At 45.1% G+C, this 19,945-nt stretch overlaps 2 protein-coding genes across 2 annotated transcripts; both read right to left on the bottom strand.

Annotated features, from left to right (window-relative positions):
- Window positions 1–108: 108 nt before the first annotated feature.
- LOC125704883 (leucine rich adaptor protein 1-like) lies at window positions 109–5,333 on the bottom strand. Its single transcript, XM_048971023.1, has 2 exons — window positions 4,651–5,333; window positions 109–2,122 (listed from the first exon to the last, which is right to left on the bottom strand). Exons 1-2 carry the CDS (start codon window positions 4,852–4,854, stop codon window positions 1,739–1,741), a joined length of 588 nt encoding a protein of 195 aa, XP_048826980.1. The 5' UTR covers window positions 4,855–5,333; the 3' UTR covers window positions 109–1,738.
- Window positions 5,334–6,857: 1,524 nt separating this feature from the next.
- Window positions 6,858–13,205, bottom strand: LOC125704882 (5,6-dihydroxyindole-2-carboxylic acid oxidase-like). The gene is made up of 7 exons (XM_048971022.1): window positions 12,648–13,205; window positions 11,975–12,297; window positions 10,604–10,808; window positions 9,528–9,695; window positions 8,946–9,125; window positions 8,183–8,329; window positions 6,858–7,346 (listed from the first exon to the last, which is right to left on the bottom strand). The coding sequence occupies exons 1-7, from the start codon at window positions 13,000–13,002 to the stop codon at window positions 7,138–7,140; spliced, it is 1,587 nt and encodes a 528-aa protein (XP_048826979.1). The 5' UTR covers window positions 13,003–13,205; the 3' UTR covers window positions 6,858–7,137.
- Between the last annotated feature and the right edge of the window lie 6,740 nt (window positions 13,206–19,945).

Below are 19,945 nucleotides of genomic sequence, written 5' to 3'. Positions count from 1 at the left end.
AAGAAATCCTTCGTTGTGAATTACGCTGCCAGTGCCAAAATGCTCCCCCCCCCCCAACCCCCCCTGCCTCCCGCCAAATGTTTAAAATGAAAACAATTCATCAGAATGTGAGAATTAAGCATTTTAATTTTGAAACCTGGGTAGGTCCACCGACTTGAGAACGACCTTATAATGCAGGATGACATGTCAGCCTTAAACGGGCAGAAGTGAGAATGAAAGAAGTCACAGAGGACTGGTCCTAGGGGGTGTGATTCAGGATTTATGGCACCGGTCACTGGAAGTGTGACAAAAATCTACCTGCCCATCCTGTTACAGAGCCAAAGAACATTCCAGAAAAAAAACATACAGAATATATTATTTATTGGTTAAAAAGGGACTAATCTTTTATTGCCCCGATGAGTTAAAAAATAATTCAAACAATAAATTAAGAACAACCAATTACACAGGAGGCACAATGACAATCAACACATTAACACTCTGACAGTTAATAAAAGAAAAATAATGTGAAATGTGAAAACTCACCATCTGTATCAACCGCGGAAGTCATATACCGTAAACCTCGCTCTGATTTCGCACTCCTATTAAAGTGTATTTGTAGTCTTACAAGGAAAGCTTTAACTGTACATTAAATAAGAAACTAAGGTCAATTATCCCCACTGGACAAAAGTCCAGGAGTTAAGACTCACTCTGGGCGAGTGCTGATCAAGTCTGATTAGGTAAAACCAAAGCAATGTTAGTTTGTTGCTGTTTGAGGATTTAAGAGTAAACTGTGCAGCAAGCGAGTCTATACAGCCAGGATCGCAATTTCCATGCTCTCCGGAGCTCACTTCCTCGATTACAGGGTGCCCTTTAATTTAGGGCTAATTTTTGTTTAGTTTTCCAACGGAATGGAACATTGCGCTGTGATGCACTTCGGCCTTTGGTTGCCATGTGCTGTTTCCTGTCTACCTTCAGGCTCTCCGCTCCAGGGAGCGTCAGCACAGCACAAGCAGCTCAGATGGTCACTTGGGCACTTCTTACCATGGATCTTGCCGTTATTCTAACTTCACGTTTTAAATTTCACTTTGAGAGATTCCTCAATCGGGATTAACAAAATAATATTTTTTAAAAAACTATCCATCTGATCAGCAGATACATTTGTTTTAAAATGAGTTTTGTACCACTTAGTAGACATACTGTAAAGTTAATTGCACTTTAGCACAGATGCTACATCATCATCATCATCATCATCATCATTATCATCATCATCAGGCTAACACATATAGCCCAGTTAATAAAAACACACAGAGATCCAAAGCTTCTCTAAAATGCACCCCACAAAATGGAGATTGTTAGTGTGAATGTCACGTAATTCCTCCCTCAACCCGCTTTTGTAAATAATTAATCAGCTTGCGAGGTACCTAAACGGTCTTTGGAGTAAAACGCTATCCTACTCAAACCCGTAAGATCCTTTCATTTCCCCGAACCCCATCTAACTGGATGATTGTTTTTGCCATAAAAAGAAGCTCTTTGGAGCAGGGTTGCTGTTCGGCTTTGTGCCTCGACTGGCACACCGAGGCAGTGGCTTGTGTTTTCCAGTCCTTCCGAACCCTGGTGTGACGTTTCCCCATCCTGAGAAGCAGCAGCAGTAGCAGCAGCAGTTCCCTGATAACGTCGGCCGACACCGCAGGCGTCCGAAAGCACGGAGCTGATGCGTTTCTCAGTACTCGCGCGAGGCGAGTACCTCTTTACCTCCCCCTCACCCGAAACAGTAGTATTCATCGCCATCGACCCGGAGCTCCCTACGAAGCGCACGGTCCTTCAAGCCCACCTCCCCAGTGCCTCCGTCGGAGAGGAACTCCAGGTCTGAGGGTGAGGCGTGGTCGGGTGTGTCCTCCGCCAGTGTGTCCAGGTAGCTGCCCACAGAGATGGTATCCAGACCGTCGCTGGTGTCCAGCAGACTGCTGTAGCTGCCGTGCGGCGACGCGTCCGGGCTCTCCGACAGGCTGCACAGGCTGAACTGACTGCCGTCGTGGCTGGCCAACACCGCCTTCTCCTCCATGGCCCACCGGATCGACTCGATGCCCTCGTTGATGGTGAGTAGCTGCTGCATCAGCTTGCCATCGATGGCTCGGAGGTGCGCCTGGGGGGGGGGGGGGGGGGAGCAGAGGGGAGACTCTTCAGGGACGGCTGCAGGAACAGCTTTCCACAGCTTTCTCGCAATGGAAACCCTACGCACCCTGATGCATGAGGTGCAGCTTACCTAACCAGGGTGTTCGTACTACAAGACATACGGTCTCCTAGTGCTCCATATGCAAGACGGCTACTGAGAGTAAGGTAGCCAAAAAACCCAGGACACTGTGGCCTCTTTTGGAAAGACTATCCACCCCTGCTCTTAAGAATGCTGCACCCTTAACTACCATAACATGAAACTGCCCCCCCCACCTCAGTTTGTTCCAACTTTGTTTAAACTTTAACTGATACACAATCAACGGACAGTTTATTAGGTACACCTGCTTTCCAATGCAAACATGCTCTTCCAAACAGCCAATCACGTGGCTGCAACTGAACACGCACAGCACAGCACAGCGACTTGGCGTACAACTAAGATCTCGGACCCGGCGTGGCCGTCGGCGACAGGCGTGGTGGTTCCGGGCATCTCAGAAACAGCCGCTTTGCCAGGACTTTGATACATGTCTGTGTCTATTTCACAGAGAATGGAACGATGGAGGGAAAAGAAAAACACATTCAGTCAATGGCAGTTCTGTGGCCGAAAAACAGTCTGCTAATGAGAGAGGTCAGAGGAGAACAGCCAGACTGGAATGCCGTAAGTGCAAAAATAACAGCTCAGTACAACAACAGTGCACAGAGCGGCTCTTCTGAATGCTCAACTCATCTACCCTTCAAGTAGTTCTGGGGGCAAACGTGGGTCGTAACCGGCACTAGCTAGGTGCAAAGTGTATATACACACAATTTTAAGTTACACTAATTACATTGTGGTTTACTGTGACTGAAGAGTATAAATGGAATACACACACATCAGTAGGAGCAAAATTTTACGTGGTACTGTGGTCTTGTGGTCCGATACAATGGATATTTAAATATATACTACATATACAAATATAGAGAAAACAAGAAAGATGCAGATGTGGAGGAGCACTTGAGTCCAGGGCTGCCACTTTACAAAGCGAATCCATGGCTTACACAATCACCATCCGGCGAACAAACAAATCGGCTGAGGGCATCAGCAGTAGCCAGGCCGGTGTGAAGACGGCGTCACTCCTAATTCCATCAACCAGAAGTTGTATTTGAACTTCGAAGTGTCAGGGTTAGGTGTAGGACCATAGCATTCCTTAAGGTTTATAGGGTTAGCTATAATCAACGAAGATAAAATAGTGTGGGAATGAAGTACGGTGAACTCCGATTTACATATGCTCAATAAACAGTCAACCTGTCACTAAAGTTCACTTAAATTTTAATGAAACACGTTTGCACCAGCTTTTTAAATTTCATTACCAGCTCATTAACGCCTGGAACTGTGACAAGACAACAGAAGCGTGGTAGCCCATATTCAACACGACAGAAGCGTGGTAGCCCATATTTAAATTGACAAGATTATTAGCACTATGCAGCACTGAAGTACAGGCAGTGTCTGCAACTTTGGCTAAATGCTACATTGTACTACCAAGGCTTAAGTAGTGGTTCTAAAATACGTTCCATATAAGAAAAGGCACAAAGCAGACACAAGCTTCAAACCCGACGTGGTCAGGCTGCTCCGATGACACCGGCCCGCCGTGATCGCAGAGGACACAACCCTGACGCAAGTCTGTGATGGTGATACCTGAAACCTGCACCTTTCGCCTGGCCAGCCTCAGGCGGCCGCTAGGTAACTGCAGACAGCTCGTCCTATGTGAATACACACATATGTCCATGTACTGCAATAGCCTTCAGTCGGTGAGCAAAGGCAATGACCCAGAGCAATTTGTATAATATGTGTAGAATGCCATTTTATTTAATATAAGTACAATTTCTTCCATTAAGGGAGTGAAACATTCATGATGAAAAACAGGACAGACCATCCTAGCTCTCAGGGTGTATTTTAAGAGTGAATGTAGCACAATTACAAACTACAGGCAGTTTTTCTGAAGCGATAAAACAATTTGCAAACATGCTAAAAAATGCACTGTTTGCGTGTGGAAGAACTGTATGTGCAAAATAACCTTAATTCCCACTGGGGGAGGGATAATAAAGTCTATCTATGACAAAACGCGAAATAATCCAAATCACCAAGAACGTTTGTTCATCTGCTACTAAATTTTAGGGCAGAGAAGCAATCCTAGCAGCACATGACCTGGAGGAAGAGTTACATGTTCATGACCTGGAGGAAGGGTCAGGTTAGGGTTCATGGGGAGTCTTCGTCAGGTTACTCCAATATAAACAATCTCTTATTCTTGAAGGATGTGTCTCAGCGCGAATATTAAATGCATTTTGCATTTATGCCAATTAAAGGGTAAACACTGACGGTCACGACACGTTACCAGCATGAAAAGTCTGCAGCTCAGAAGACTCAAAAAGAAACAAACAAACAGTTGACAGCTGCGGCTGCAGCGGCTGGACCCGGTTGGATCTCGGCGTCCTTAAAGAGCGAGGGGCTGCATATCCGAAACTCACCATTTCTTGCTTTAAAAGCAGCATTTTGCTCTCCAGGCGCTTCAGATCACCGGAGTTTCCCTGCTTGACGGGATCGGGCGGCTTCCTCTCCTCTTTGGTTTTCTGGAAACCCTCCATCAGTGACTGGATCAGGATTTCGGGAACTTTGCGTCCTAACTTGCTCTCGATATCTCTGAAATCGGGCAGGACGTGATCTTCCTCCATTCTGCGGCCGGCTGAGCGTGTCCGATAAGGCGGCCTCGGCGCATCAGCCGCCCGCCCGCACTGAACTCGCCGCGCTCCAGATGCGCTCCTTTCTTTGTTAGCGAGCGCACATCCAAAGCGATCTACACCCAGTCCCCAAATTTCCAGAGCAATACTATAAAATCGCAGAACGCCATGAAGTATCCATAACAGATGGAATCGTTCTGGCTGAAGCAAATGAACAAAACAAAGATATAGAATAATGTCACGTCCTGAACCAGCGGGATATTATGTATCTTATCCTGCCCAGTGGAAGCCGCTTGAACGTCCGGAGCTTCCCAGTGGAAACTTTACACCCATCAGACAGGTGGATTAGGCTGGCTCCGCCCCTTTCCCGTAATACAACGAATAAAAGTACCCCTCGGTATTCCATTGACGGACATCACGGCAAATTTTACGTTTATAGTGCTTTTCGTGATCTGGAACTACACGGCCGCACACCTAGGGCCGCTTTAGGAGGGGCTTTATCCCCCCCCTCCAATAAACGTACACTAATTAGTTTAAATAGTGTGCTCTCATTCTTTTCATTAACATCACACCCCCCAAGTAAAGGCTCTGCCCCGCATTTCATTTCATGACACTCTTGCCGCACACATTGCGCTGTGATCCTTTATTGTGGTGTACATAATGCTCATAGCTATGACAGGACAAATATTTACGTTTGCAACTAAACCGCACATCTTTTGTAAAATCAAATGAGTCACCCTGTTCTCATAAACCAATATATTGGGTGCACACCAGCGCCAGACGCCGGAATCTATACTAATCTACAGTAATCTTAAATCATGAGAATGTGACAAGATCTTGTGCGGCATCTTCTTACGAGCAGGCTCGCCAACGTTTCTTTTTGTCTTTATTTATAATATTGCATATCCAGTTTGTTACTGCAGGCAATGATGTGCTTCAATCAGTCCAAAGTCACCCATTTAACGCACGCGCTAAATATAAGGCGCATTTCAAAGTCGGAGACGCTTTAACTTTGTATAATCGGAATGTCTAATCTGATAGAAGAGGAAGGCGGCTGCAGGAGGACGTGAGCATGGGCACGTAATTTCAATTTAAGGTCGCGGTTGTTAACATGAAAAGACCCAATGGGACCCATGATGGATACATTTTTTACGCCCTCTGCTGGATAAAGTAAAGGATGCGCATGCGATATGCGTCTTATAACGGATAGACGATAGAAATGGTTTCCATTGCCTGTACAGCAGTGCAGAGTGTTGTGCAGGTTTCTTCCATGTACTCTGGTTTCATAATAAAAAAAATGCATCTTAGGCAAGTAGTATCACTAAACGCCCATAATATGTGGTTGTGTGCCCTGCCATTGAGTATTACCTTGTCCAGAGTGTCCCCTGCTTTGTACCCAGTGCTTTCTGTTACAGACTTCAGGCCCTGTACTGGATAAATAGTTATGAAAGATGGAGGGAAGCATGGATATTTTGTGAAACTTTGGGGTGTGACATGGTTATCTCAGTGGGTGGCACCCCTGCCTCATATGTTCAGGGTTGAGGATTTGCCTGCACCCTGTATGTGCGGAGTTAGGGTCTTCTCCTCCTGTCGTCTGGGTTTCCTTTGGGTAATTTGGTTTCCCCCTGCATTCCATAGACATCGTTTTAGGCTAACTGGTGTCTCAAATTTGCCCGCCATTGGTTGGCACCTCATGCAGGGCTATTCCCCATCTTGCGGCAGTAGAATTTGGGATTTACTCTGGAACCCCGTGACCCTGAATAGGACAAATTGGTACTGAATTTGGATGAAGGGGTCTCTCCAATGGACCATGGTAAGGCCGCGTGCCCCCCAGCCTCGTGTCCTATGCTGCACTGGATAGACTCCAAGCCTCCCGTGAGCCCAACCTGGATAATCAGGTAGAAGATGGATGGATAGACGTTACTCTACCTTGGAATTTGTTAGTGGCCCGAGAAGTGTGGCTTATAACATTTAAAAAAGGACAAGACATCTTCAACTTCAGCTTATATGTGATTTCTCCCAGTCTGTATTTTTTAAAGTTAAAAATAAAAGCAGTTCATTAAAACAAAACAACTTTGCATTGCTTCTCCAAAGGTGTACAGAAAACCGGTTTAATAAAATCCTACTGTATACATTTCTTGGATACTTTTTTTGCCGTTAATGTCTATTCGTTTGATTACTCGTGAGCCATGTGGGTTATGTGCCAGTGTAGCGTTACAGAGCGCCGCGGCTTGTCGGCCTGTGTGCGGGCGTCTACTTGTGTGGTGGGATTTAGCGTCAGACGGCTGACTGGGTCTTGTCCTGCCGCTGCTCGTGCTCCTGCGAATATCGCTGGTACTGCTCTCCCAGCAGAGGCTGCCTGGCCTCCAGGTTGCTGTACGCCCGGGCCCGCACGGCACATGTGGTGACCGTGAAGATAACGGCAACGCCGACGAGGGCCGCCACAACGGCCATGGTGATGATCTCCGTGGTGGTGAACGCTTGAGCTGTGGGAAAGCGTCACACCCCCACTGCGTCAGACTGGACAGCACGCTACGAGGCATCTCCAAAATCCTGAACACCCTGGGATATTTAATAAAACATAATAAAATACATAGAAAACCTACAATAATCCTCAGCGTATGCCTACTGCACAGGCTTCAGCTACCATATTTTTTGTCGTACCCCCCCCTGAAAAATTTCTGTTCTAAATCCATTTAGCAATTCTTTCGATATTTCCTGAGAGCTGAGCTCCCCTAGGGGTCAAATCCTAGAAATCGCCCCCGGTGTGCTCTTTGCGATTTTTAATTAAATGAGAACTCATTTCAGGTGGATCTCACTGTTAAACACAGTAAAGCTACATAAGTACATGTAATATGTTGCCATTTTTTTCCCGTTTTGTAAATACAGATGCTCCTAGCTTTACGATGGTTCGACTAGCAGTCTTTCACCTTTACGATGATGCGATAGCAATGTTCATTCAGCAGGCAAATTTGAAGCTTGATCGTTTCCCGGGATAGCGATACGGTGTACGATAAATTCTACTCATTTGGGGCGACGGCAGCATGATCTCTATAGTGATCACGAGAGGAAACATCTCATACGAGTACAGTGTTTAACAACATATCTTACGGTGTTTTTTTTCTGTGTATAACCATATAAACTTTATACATTTACTTTTCGATCACTGGTATTTAGTTACAGCAATTATTTACTTAGTTACTCAGTACAGTATTTTTCATTTGCGAAGGGTTCATCGGAATGTAACCCCTTTGTAAGTCTAGGAGCACAAACACTGTAAGTATTTTGGTGACTTCGGCTGGAGGTTTCTGGTGACACTAACCTGGCCACTCCGCCTCGTAGCTATAGCCCAGGTTTTCTGGAGCAGACACAAACATCTCCACGTTAGTCACCGGTGGCCAGAAGGGCACCATGTTGAACTGCCGGTTGTGTCCAATGGGAGTGTTTTCCAGAGGATAAGAGGACAAATCTGTTAAAATAAATTTTTTTAGGTGAGTCATGTGTACCCTTGGTTTGCAGCGGTTTTATTAAATCCCTCATCATCACTCATTAGGAACCAAAACGGTTCCCTGGGAGACGGAACTGCTCAAGTGGATTGTTTTAGAACAGTGTTTCTCGACCCAGTCTTTGGGAACCCCCAAACAGTGTACATTTTACTCCCTCCCAGCTCCCAGCCAATCAAGAACACAGAAGATCTCGTATAGACTGGGTTGAGAAAATTGTTTTAGAAAACTCTGTAGAAATGGCCGAATTCATCAGCAACAACAATGGATGGAATAACGAAATTTTCAAGTGAGTTTCTCTCTCTTTTTCCGTGGCTCCTTTCAAAGTCGGAATAATCAGAATGATTTTGGAAAACTGACGGGGCAGTTTGGAGCGCACTGTGTCACTAACCTCTTGCCAAATGCTTGTTTGCAAATAATACAAAGGACCTCTACATGCCGAATTACAGTATCAGCATAAACGCTTCTGATCTCTTCAATCTCACGGCATTCTTATTCTGATGGGGGGGGGGGGGGGGACATGTGGTCCCCAGTACATTTATTTGACCCGCTTTCAAAGGTTGAAATTAACATAAGATTTACCAGGACGGTGCCGCCTTAACCACTCGTCAAAGATGGCGTCCGTGAAGGTGTGCAGCAGGACAAAGATGGGATCATTGGGAGACAGGTGGGTCTGCCCTCCCGTCCCGTTTAGGAACAGGTGAGCCAGATTGTGCAGGCTGCGTATAACTGGGTCATAGTTCCCTTGTGGAGCACTGTAGCCTGCACAGATGGAGACAAGGGGTTGATGGTAAAAAGATACTACTAAAAGCAGGGTACTGTCTGAAGCATTTGTTGTGCTTGTGGGAGTTTTACCAACTCAAAATGTTGAGGTCAGAAGGAAAAATGATTGGTTTAGAGAGACAACCAATCAGATTGTAGAGGAGATGGGTCCAAGGAACTAGAGGAATTGTCTTGGTCCTGCCTCCTCTACTTGCTTGGACCCACCTCGCTTACAATCTGATTGGCTGTCTCTCTGAACCAATCATTTATCGTTCTGCCATCAGAACATTTTGGTGAAAGTAAAACTCCCATGAGTATTTGTTGCATGCCTTGCCCTGCCCCCTAGTGGCCTGAAGGAGAAAGCACAGGTAAAAGGAGAGCACTAAGCCCTAGACAGGTCACCCTCGATGGTGTTGCGGAAGCTCTCCGAGGATGTGGAGTAGAAGGGGGGTGTGTCGAAAACGTTGAGTTCCAAGCAGTTGGCCACGTCTTGCGGCTCAGGCAGCTTCTGCACCATGGGGCGGGCCACATTCCCTGCGGGGTTCCTCCTGATAGGGCTGCTCTCCGTGCCTGGGGGGGGGGGTAAGTACATGTGAGACACATACCGTTCTTTCACACATTTCACACTGTAATGCTCCACTCCTTCATTGTGTGAAGACAATGGAAACACGAGTAGAAGGTAAAAACCCTCCATTTGGTGTCCCTCTGCTAACTTCTATAGTCTATTATTCTTGCACTCTTTTACACAAAGGCCCGAGAGCTTGTCTGTGCTAATTGACTCACGCTACACAGCAACGTGATTTCATTCAGCCTCAGATGCTGATGTGCAGAACTCTCGGGCTGTTAGTGGCATCTGTACAGCAGATCGTCGCAGAAAGACTTCAGGCCTCTCTGTGGACTGGAATCGGACTTTCTTGGGTTATATTGTCACTTCAGTGTCTGCTGTACCAACTGTTTTTCTGCAGAACTATCATGAATGCATAAGCGGATTAACCACCACCCTTAAAACGAAACAATTCTAATAATGTGCCCAAGTTAAATCCTTTAAGAAAACATAGGTGTCACTAGGGTGTCGTACGACATGGACTACATTCCTCTGACAGATTCTGATTGAACAGCCACTCACTGTAGCACCAAGAAGAACCAAATAATTCCATTATATGACATGGATGATTGTTTTAATCGTTTCTGAGGAAGGTTCAGAGACCTTCCTTGTGCAAAGATGTGGGTGTGGAGTTTTCATTGAATATGTCAGTAGATGTTAATGTTTTCATAAAATCTTCATTGCTGTTCAGTGGCTTGTTAAAATCCAATAAATACAGGGATTTCATCTCTGTCTAGTAGCAGATGCATAAAATAAGGCTGTGGGGCTTTTTGTGAGAGGATATGAGGCAGTCCTCTTGACCGAATGAGGGCCCGAAATCGAGATTTCGACAACTACAACAGAGCTGGGAGTCAAACAGGGAAGCAAGCCTTACTGTTACAGACGGTGCCAAGTGTGTCATAGTCATCGATGCTCTCGCAGACGACTCTCCACTGGGAGAAGATGGAGTTGGAGCTTATGGAGCTGATATCGAAGCTGCTCCGTGCCCCCAGTAGGTCGTCGGTGCAGATGTCACAGGTGCTGCCGCCGATGGCAAAGTTCCAGTAGGGAAGGGCAAAGGTTGGATCCCGCAGCATGTCCTTCCAATTAAGGTAACAAGGAGCATCATTAGCAGGACTCATAATATTTCTTGTGTCACCACTAAATTCAAAAGGACTCGAGAGCAGGTGTTGGGAGAACAAAAAGCGGGTTTATTTAACCAAAACTGAACAGGGTTAGGGTTCTTTGCTGGAAAGCAAAACAAGACCACGAGGGATCAAACAAGAAGCTTAGTAGGGGGAAGGACACAGGCAGAGAAGAGACCAGACTGTCGATGAACAGGTACTTAAATTCAAGGATTAACGAGGGGCAACAAGTAACAGGTGTGGCTCATCAGGGTCGCATTAGGGAGGAGACATGAGGGTTAGGTGGGCGGGACGGACAGGATGTAACATCTGGGATATTAGAAAACAGAGAAGTTACTCTGAGAATGCCTCTGAAGTGAGAAGATGCCTCCACATGTCTCCTTTCTGCTAATTTTTATATGGTTAACAAAATTTTGACATAGATTCTGTTGCAATAAAACAAACTACATGGGGTGAGGGCATTTTACAGTGAAATGCCATGTAAGGTAAGTTGGACATCAAAAGGACAACAGTCATATAGGGACAAACACAGAACGCAGAGATTTATGGGATTTCGAGAAATTGCTTTGTTTCTCTCTAATGAAATATTTAAAGTGTTTCTCATTTTGTAGAGATTTATTCGGATAATGCCACCACCAACTCAACTAAACTTCAAATAACTTTAGAGCATGTCAACCTTTTTTGGCTACTGTTTTGAATTTATACTAAGGGGTTAAATAGAGAGGGATTTTTTGCTGAAGCAATATCACACGAATGTTACAAAACCATATTATTTTACTTTACAACATTAACATTCTGCCACCCTGAGCCGTAACTTGCTTTTCAACACACACACACACACACACACACACACACACACACACACACACACACACACACACACACACATAAATTATGGATCTATATCTATGTGGGGACTCTCCATTAATTTCTATGGGTATAGCCCTATTCCTAACTATATGACACCTTAATTTAAGACTTTGCATTTTTCAGATTTTTTTTTATGAAATTGGGGTTTATATTGTAAGGAGCTGACTTGGGGGGGGGGTGCCTTTGAGTTTAAAGGAATCCCTGGCATAAATCCCATCTCGGAGGGTACCTCTCCCGGAACATCTGCTCACCTGCATGTCCCGCTCCAGCTGCAGCAGGTGGTACCGGTGCCAAGTGACAAAGCCCGGACCCTCGTGGGAGAAGTCCACACCCCCAAAGCTGGGCTGTCCTGATCCCAGGAAGGTCTTCTTCACAGAGTAGTAGTGAGACCACACAAAATAGTTGTAGATGGTGATGTTCTCAAACTGCGTGGTGCTGCCGTCGGGCCCGAAGACGTCGTCATAGCGGCGGGTGACGACCACCAGGTCCGGGTGCACGGTGCGTTTGGCCTGGTCTAGGGCTTGGATGAACGCTCTCTTCTCCTCAGCACTCAGCTGCATCACGTTCCTCCTGACTGGAGAGCCGTTTATTTAGTGCATTAATAACAGAACTTGTGGGATAAATTTTTCGGATGACGGATGCTATAAATGTTTTTTAACCAATCATCTGCGATTATCATGTATCTGTAATTGAAAAAATACAAATGTGGTAGGGCCTATTTCAGGGGTAATTTAGGATGATAATAATAACAACGACAATAATAATAATATAACGTTCACTGGAAATTGCCTATGCAAAAGTAAATCATGAAGAATACGTAGCTGTACCATTAAAAAGAGAGTCTGCACATAATGATTTTCTATGTATTATGCTGTTCATTTCTGCAGGCGGTGGGTCTTTCCCGGCCGGGCCGGCTCTCCTTACCTACACCGACCCGCTGGTCACAGTTCGGCCCGCTCAGCCCATGCCTGCAGCTCCCGCAGTCGTAGTCGGAGAAGTTGCCGTTGCATCGGCAGGTGCGGTTGAAGAAGCGCAGCGGCCAGCGCTCGCGATCATCCCGTCCGTCGTGCGGGTACTGCGGTCCGTGGGGGCGGCTGTCCACTGTCACCGCCACGCACTGGCCGCGTCCCGTGGCCGCCCCGCAGCTGTCGCCCGGGGTCCCCGATGGAGACGGACAACACTCGCCGCTTCGAAGCCCCTCCGGGGTCACGCATTCTCTGGGGAACTGGGCGCCGACCCGCACGGCGAACAGAGCCACCAGGACCCCGCACGTCCACATCCCGGCCAGAGGGCAAATCTGCGATCAGCACCTCAAATTACACGTCAGTCTGTGTTTGCAATTAAGTTAATTTATTCTTTTGCTGTGCTCCTTCTGTGTCAGACTCCAGTGTCTGAATAATTAGAATAATTAATAGTGATTTCAGAAAGCAGACCGTATGGTTCACGGTTCCTCAGCTCCTGCCAAAAGCTCATTCGCAAACCATGGGGGGGCTCTTAAATACCAGATTAGCGCATGACCGTCGGAATTTATGATCTCCTCAATCACATGATGTTATATTAGGAAGGAAGGGGAAATCGGTAGCTGTTTTATTTTGCCGTTATTCTCTGACATTGTTAAACATGCGTGTATTGAGGCATTCTACCTACCGTTTATTTATGCCGATAAACGTAAATGTAGGCTTATGTTCACTATAATATTCACTATTGCTTAGTACCTCTTAGTCTTGGGTACCGCTAGACCCCTTTACTGGCGCACGTGCCCCAGTGTTTATGCGCTGTGCCTTTAAGTCTAGCAAAGCCCCTACCCCTTTGCAATACTTTTTTTCATCTGTTGAGGGAAAATATTTATTAGCCTGTTTTAAGACCACCAGCATTAGAGGAGTACATACTGTTAAATATAGTGAAATAAACAAGCTTGCTTTATTCCGTGTGTTATTGACTGCTTATTTATCTCAGGTACCTCCATTGCACCGTGCAGGCAGCCAGTCTCAGGCCTGTTAAGGACATCTTTACGTCTTCATGTGAGTGCTCCTCATCAGTTTCCCTTGACAGGGCTGTAGAGTGTATAATGGGGGTGCGGGGTGGGCCATACTGAGTAAAGGGGGGGCTTAGCAATGCCGGTTGTGGGGGGACTGTAATACTAAAGCGAAAGGGACAATGAAGCCTTTTCATAGCAGTAATCCACACCCATGGCCATCCTCTCTTCTGTTGCATGTTCCCTCATAATGGGCATACCTGGGGGTGTGTGTAGGGGGGGGGGTCTCTATAACATGGGTTTGTTTACAGAAATTACACACAAAAAGCAAATATACCATGAATGCAACATGATTCCAGCCATTAACACCTCATTTGCAGTGAACTCGCATTGGGATCGCCTGTGATCGCATATTTCTGGGTACCGTAATGTTCTCTGCGATTCTGTCCTAAAAGGAGTGTTCCAAATCTGCAGGCACACAAAACAGCACATTAGCATTTTTTGCATGCATGCAGTGGATTGTGTGATACGTTAAAGCCGTTTGCTGCTTTGATGTCCATCACTGGATTATTCTATGGTTTTGGGGCGCACTGGCTCGGCAGGTGGCACTGTGGTGACATACCTCCAGGATTAGCCGTTTGATTCCCCCCCCCGCTTTGTGTATACAGAGTTAGAATGTTCTCCCTGTGCCGGATGGCCTACCTCTGGATACTCCAGTCACCTCCTGCAGTCCAAAGGCATGGATTTGGGTTAATTGCTCATAGAGGATTAATGTGAGTGTGAGTGTGTGCCTGTATATGCCCTGTGATGGTACAGTATTTCGGGTGCTTTAGGGTGGGTCCCCTATCCTGTGCCCTGCCCTTCCTGGCATCATAACCCCTAACTGGAGAAGTGGTTAGAACAGTCTTTCCCAATCCGGTCCTCGGGGACCCACAGCCGGTCCATATTTTTGCTCCCTCCCAGCTCCTGATAGAGCAAAGATATGGACTGACTGGTAGAGAGCTCAGAGGGAGAAAAAACACGGACCGGCTGTGGGTCCCCGAGGACCGGATTGGGAAGTCTCCAGTTTCCTCACACAATGGCATTTGGAGTGTCCAGATTGCCCGCTATGTATGTCCCTTGTAAAGTCACATTCAGGGTGTCCTCTTGCCCTGTGCATTATGGGATATACCTCAGATTCACTGTCCCCGCATAGGACAATCGGTGATGATAATGGTAATTGCAATAGTGTTTATTACTACTATTATGGTTGGTTTTCCTAATTTTTGCCTTTTTAGATGAAATGTTTGGTTGCTTTTTCTATAATTTATAAATGAAATGCACCATTCTAACTTAGATGTCAGACGGAAATCTTTTTGTACACCAACCCTCAGCCTCACACGAGCTCCTGGACAGCTGAGTGCATCTGACAGTCACATGCAGCTCCTGCTGGGCTCCTTCTAATCTTGGACTGGTTATGTTTTAATAACTGGGACATGACTTTTCAGGATTAAGAACTGTAATCCTGAGGACTGTTCTTATACATGGCACACACACACACACACACAAACACACACAGTCCACGTATTCATATCTTTGTGGAGACTCTCCATTCATTTTCATGGACAAAACTTTAGTACCAGTAGTGACATCCTCGACCCCTACCCAGCCCTAACCTCAACCATAAGTAATGAAATATAGAAGACTTTTGACGTTTTTAGTTTTTTGATAGCGGTCACAGATTTTTATAAATATATCGCCTTTGTTGTTGTTTAAATTTCCAGTTTCAAAGTTTCCTTTGCAGTGCAATCTGCAGTGAAATGTCTGGTTGCACAGCTCCATGCTGTGAAACAGGGGGCATTAGGATAACGAGAGAAGACACTGGACAAGCAATAAACATTAAACAATAATCAAGAATATCCATAGTGTACAATTTGCAGTAAAGTGACAGGAAATGCAGATTTTGAGAATAAATAAGCATTAACCTACGTACACTGTGCTGAGCTTTGATTGGTTTGGCTTTGCAGTAGCACATAAAGCCAAGCCCCACTCCCAAACCTGTACTTCACAACTTGCAAGTAGATCATAGATCATAACTTCTAGGACATTTCATGCGTGAAAACACACACATGCACATAATCCGCTTCTGTGCGCTCAGCGTGATACTGCGGCAGCGAATCATGTGAGAAGGTGTGACCAAAGCTTAATGTTAATCTTAGCCTTTGGTGAAATCCAGACAGGGATCTATTCATTCCCACCACAAACTATTCCTGTGATTGCTTAGGCAGCCAGCCAGCTAATCAAGCAGTTAAAGTTTTGTATCTTAAGAATTATTATTTATTTTATTTGCTTTAGGTATCAAGTTTAGACTGTGGGTTTTCACTTTGTTACTGGATGTTTGTACCTAATCAGTTAAGTTCAATTTCCTCCGGGATAATAAAAAGTAATCTGATTGTGAAGTACTTTGTCCATGTTTAATACTGTAGGGTCCTTTCTAGGTCTGGATCTGGAAACCTACTGGTTGCACTGTTCTTTGGATATCACCCTTCTTGCCTCTGGTTCCTTCTTTATAACTCACATCTACTTATCTGTGCTGCATTTTGCGTGAAAGTGTTGATTCAGCAGTCCAGGCCTGACAGTTATGACCGTAGCACTATCATGATGCATGGTCGGTGTGAGTTTAACGGTGTGTTTCGTGAGTTTATGTCACCCCGAATAAGGTTTTCAACAGATATAGATGACCGGGTGGCTTTTGAGTGTATAATCTAGGCCTTTGTAATGTAACACGGATAATTAATGGAATCTTACTTTGATGGTGACGTGATATTGTTTTGGAGGTTAAGCAGATAACACTAGGGTTTTCCTGTTAAAGCAAGTAAACCTTGAGTGGATTAGAATATATGACACAAATTTTGCACTTTACATGAACTTCTCAATCAAAAGGATAGCTTTTTTTTGCAAGCAATCTGTGGACCCGGGTCCCAGCATAGCAGGAATGACCCAGTTCCTTGACCAGACCCCCCCAAGGAGGCAGATATGCTACACTTGGCATCTGGTTAAAAGCCAGTGTATACAGACTGCGTCAGAACGCCTTACTTATTTGCTTACTAACAAGGCATTCTATGACAAATCTCACTGTCTGTAAAATGCAAATATGTTGTAAATTATGGGTGAGGAACAGATGTGACCAGTCTCGTTCGGATTAAAACTAGCCTCCGTCCAAATGTAACCGGTTTTACCTGAGAGGACACAAACCTTACAGATAAAGAGTCTGGATTTACAGTGACTCACTCAGCTTTAACTTAAGGTTAAACCCAGGCACTAACCTCAGATTCCTCCACTAAGAGAGAGCTGAGTTTTGGGAGCAGGGGGATTGGTGGAGAATAGCTGCACCCACTCACCCACCTACTCATGTGCTCACAAACGCATACGCACACACACACACATACACACACACACACACACACGCCCGCGCATGCACACATGGACTTATACTTTGTCACGAGTTCAGAACAGCCAGAAGATAGAGTGGAAAACGAGCAGGAATGTTCCCCCAGGGATGGAAAGATCATGAGACAGATTGGCCCCCACCAGATAGGGCATGGAAATGGTCTGCTGACTGGGACAGCCCTAGCTGCAGGGGGTTATCTGCTGAGGCACCCAACATTTCAGACAGACCCAATAAAAAAAAACAGACAGATAAATAAGCTTTAGCAAAACTGTAACTCCCCCATAAAATCTACCTTTACACCAAATGATCAAAAGTTCATTCACATTACAGACCCATTTAGACAGGAATATAAACCAGAACAACCCCTTATATGCTGAATTTTTTTATCAAATATATATTTAAATTGTGCATATACTCAAATAACGATCATGTAGGGTTCTGCACCGGAATGCAACATGTGCAAGCAAAAGGATTGCTGTTAATGTCTCAAAAAACAAAAAATCATTCATTAGAAGAACTGGAAAGAGCACAATATGTGCGTGTATGTCTTACCATTTTAGACAAAGACATTTTTACAGACATTTATAACATTTCCCCGGGAAGCTCTACAAAATGGCTGATTTTCATCAGCCAAAGCCTACAGGACAAGATTTTCAACGTTGACTGCTTTGCTATAGCAACTTCAGTGTTTGAAGTACTAATTATTTCTGTGGTATGTGCGGCATGATATATGTACGTGTCTTTCTGCAAAGCAGGATTGCATTCAGAATTCAGATCTTCCCTGCGTGTAAAGATTTTGACATCATGAAGCTAATCCCAGAGGATAATTGCACAAATATAGACCAATTATTGCTGGATAAGTGAGTAAATCAAAGCTTATTAACAAAATAGATTTGTTTTCCCACTCCAAATTGGTTCTTAGCAAGCAGCTGTAACAGAAATCTGATTTATTCATATGCTCAACACCATGCTCAGCTGTTCTAATGACACAATATAATCTACCAGTAGATGTCTCTGTTATCCCAAAGAAATTGCAGCAGCCAGAGGTAGGGGGTGTATGTGATGCGCTGTCCAGGACGCTGCATTAACAGAGGGCAGGCTCAGAGTGTGGCACTTTCGTTGGTATAGACAGGGTTGGTCTAATGCTGCCTCTACCTTCTGTGTGTGTGGAGTCTGCATGTTGACCCTCGGCGCGTGTCAAGAATCAAGAGTCAAGTAAGGTTTTATTGTCACACCAACTATATTCAGTATATAACATACAGTGAAGCGAAATAATGCTCCTTAGACGGCGTGCTGCATACGTATGCAGAGTGTGGAGATTGATAGGACAGGTGCAGGGGAAAAAAATGCAAGACATGGCAGCATTGACACAATGCAAATGTAAACACTGCTGGGATGTTGAGAATTCAGATGGCAGCAGCAGAGGTGTGTGTGTGTGTGTATGTGTGTGTGTGTGTGTATGTGTGTGTGTATGTGTGTGTATGTGTGCGTGTGTGTGTATGTGTGCATGTGTGTATGTGTGCGTGTGTGTGTGTGTGTGTGTGTGTGTGTGTGCCCTATGCGCCCTGCCTTGTGCCCCATGCTTCCAGGAATTGGCCCCAAGCCCCATGCAACTCTGCACTAGATAACACATGGATGGATGGATGGATGGATGGATGAAGACGCGCTATCCCCATTTAAGAACCTGGATGTCCTTGGGAATACTGAGAATGTACTAGTGAAGGACAAGTGAGAACACCTTGGGATACAATGAATTAATACCACCTAACAGTGGACTGAAATAGCCTTTCTGACTATAATGTTAATTTGATACAAGAGGAGCTGTTAAGGGGTCTACAAGGAATTTAGTTATTACCTTTTACAATTAGAAAGCAGAGCAAACCTTAATGATTTTGGTTCTTTATATGTGTGCATATGAAGAAATAGCGAGTGCAGGATACCAGTGGTGCCCCTGAATTTGCATAAAATGTACACAATTTGCCATTAGTTTATGAGCTGGAACCTTAATGTGAGACAATCGACACCCTTCGCCCATTTACACTTCTGGGCACAGATTGGGTCGAGCGCCTCCCTCAGACATCCTAAAGCAGGTCAGATTCCAGAACTGCGACCAGCTCCCTGCAGGGAATGAGCTCCTGTTGTTTAGACCAAAGATCCTCCTGGCTGACCTATAAGAACGACCTTACAGTACGATGTGACACATAAAATGACCAATCAGGGCCAACCATACAAGCAGACCAATCAAAAGGCACTTGCACAGACCTCTGGGGCTACAGTGGCATCAGGTGGTGATTAGTGCCACTGTCAGGGATAATCGTGTTCATTAGCAGGTCCAGCCCTGCTTCCGCTCCCATTGATTCCTCTGTTTTTAATTCCACTCATTTCTCGAGGCTGTAGAGCCCCGCTGAGGTGCCACCTCTCCTAGGCCCCCCAGCAGACTAACGACGACTGAGATGCAATCGACGAGCAAATGGACTTCGCCAGTCGATCAGTTTTTTTTTTTTTTTTTAACGCCCAGCAGTCCAGTCATGGAGATAGTTGGGTTTAAATAATTGCTATGCAAATGTGCCAAGTCTTCCCTGCTGGAAAGGGACAGATTTAAAGTGTCAGAGAAGAACCGAATGGAAAGAGTGATCCAATGAAAATTCATCCTGCGACATTCATTACCGTCTATATACCAGATTCACTCCAAATTTCTTAAAGCACCTTTAACAGATTTAACACTATGGAACTGGAAGAATAAAATGCCACCACAAGAACTTACAGATTTATTTTATATTTAAAGAAGTGTTTATTTATTGTATTTTATGCTGCTGT

This window comes from Brienomyrus brachyistius, chromosome 12 (assembly GCF_023856365.1).
Source record: "Brienomyrus brachyistius isolate T26 chromosome 12, BBRACH_0.4, whole genome shotgun sequence".
NCBI classification, from domain to species: Eukaryota; Metazoa; Chordata; class Actinopteri; order Osteoglossiformes; family Mormyridae; genus Brienomyrus; species Brienomyrus brachyistius.
This window is presented reverse-complemented; position numbering and strand designations above follow the sequence as displayed.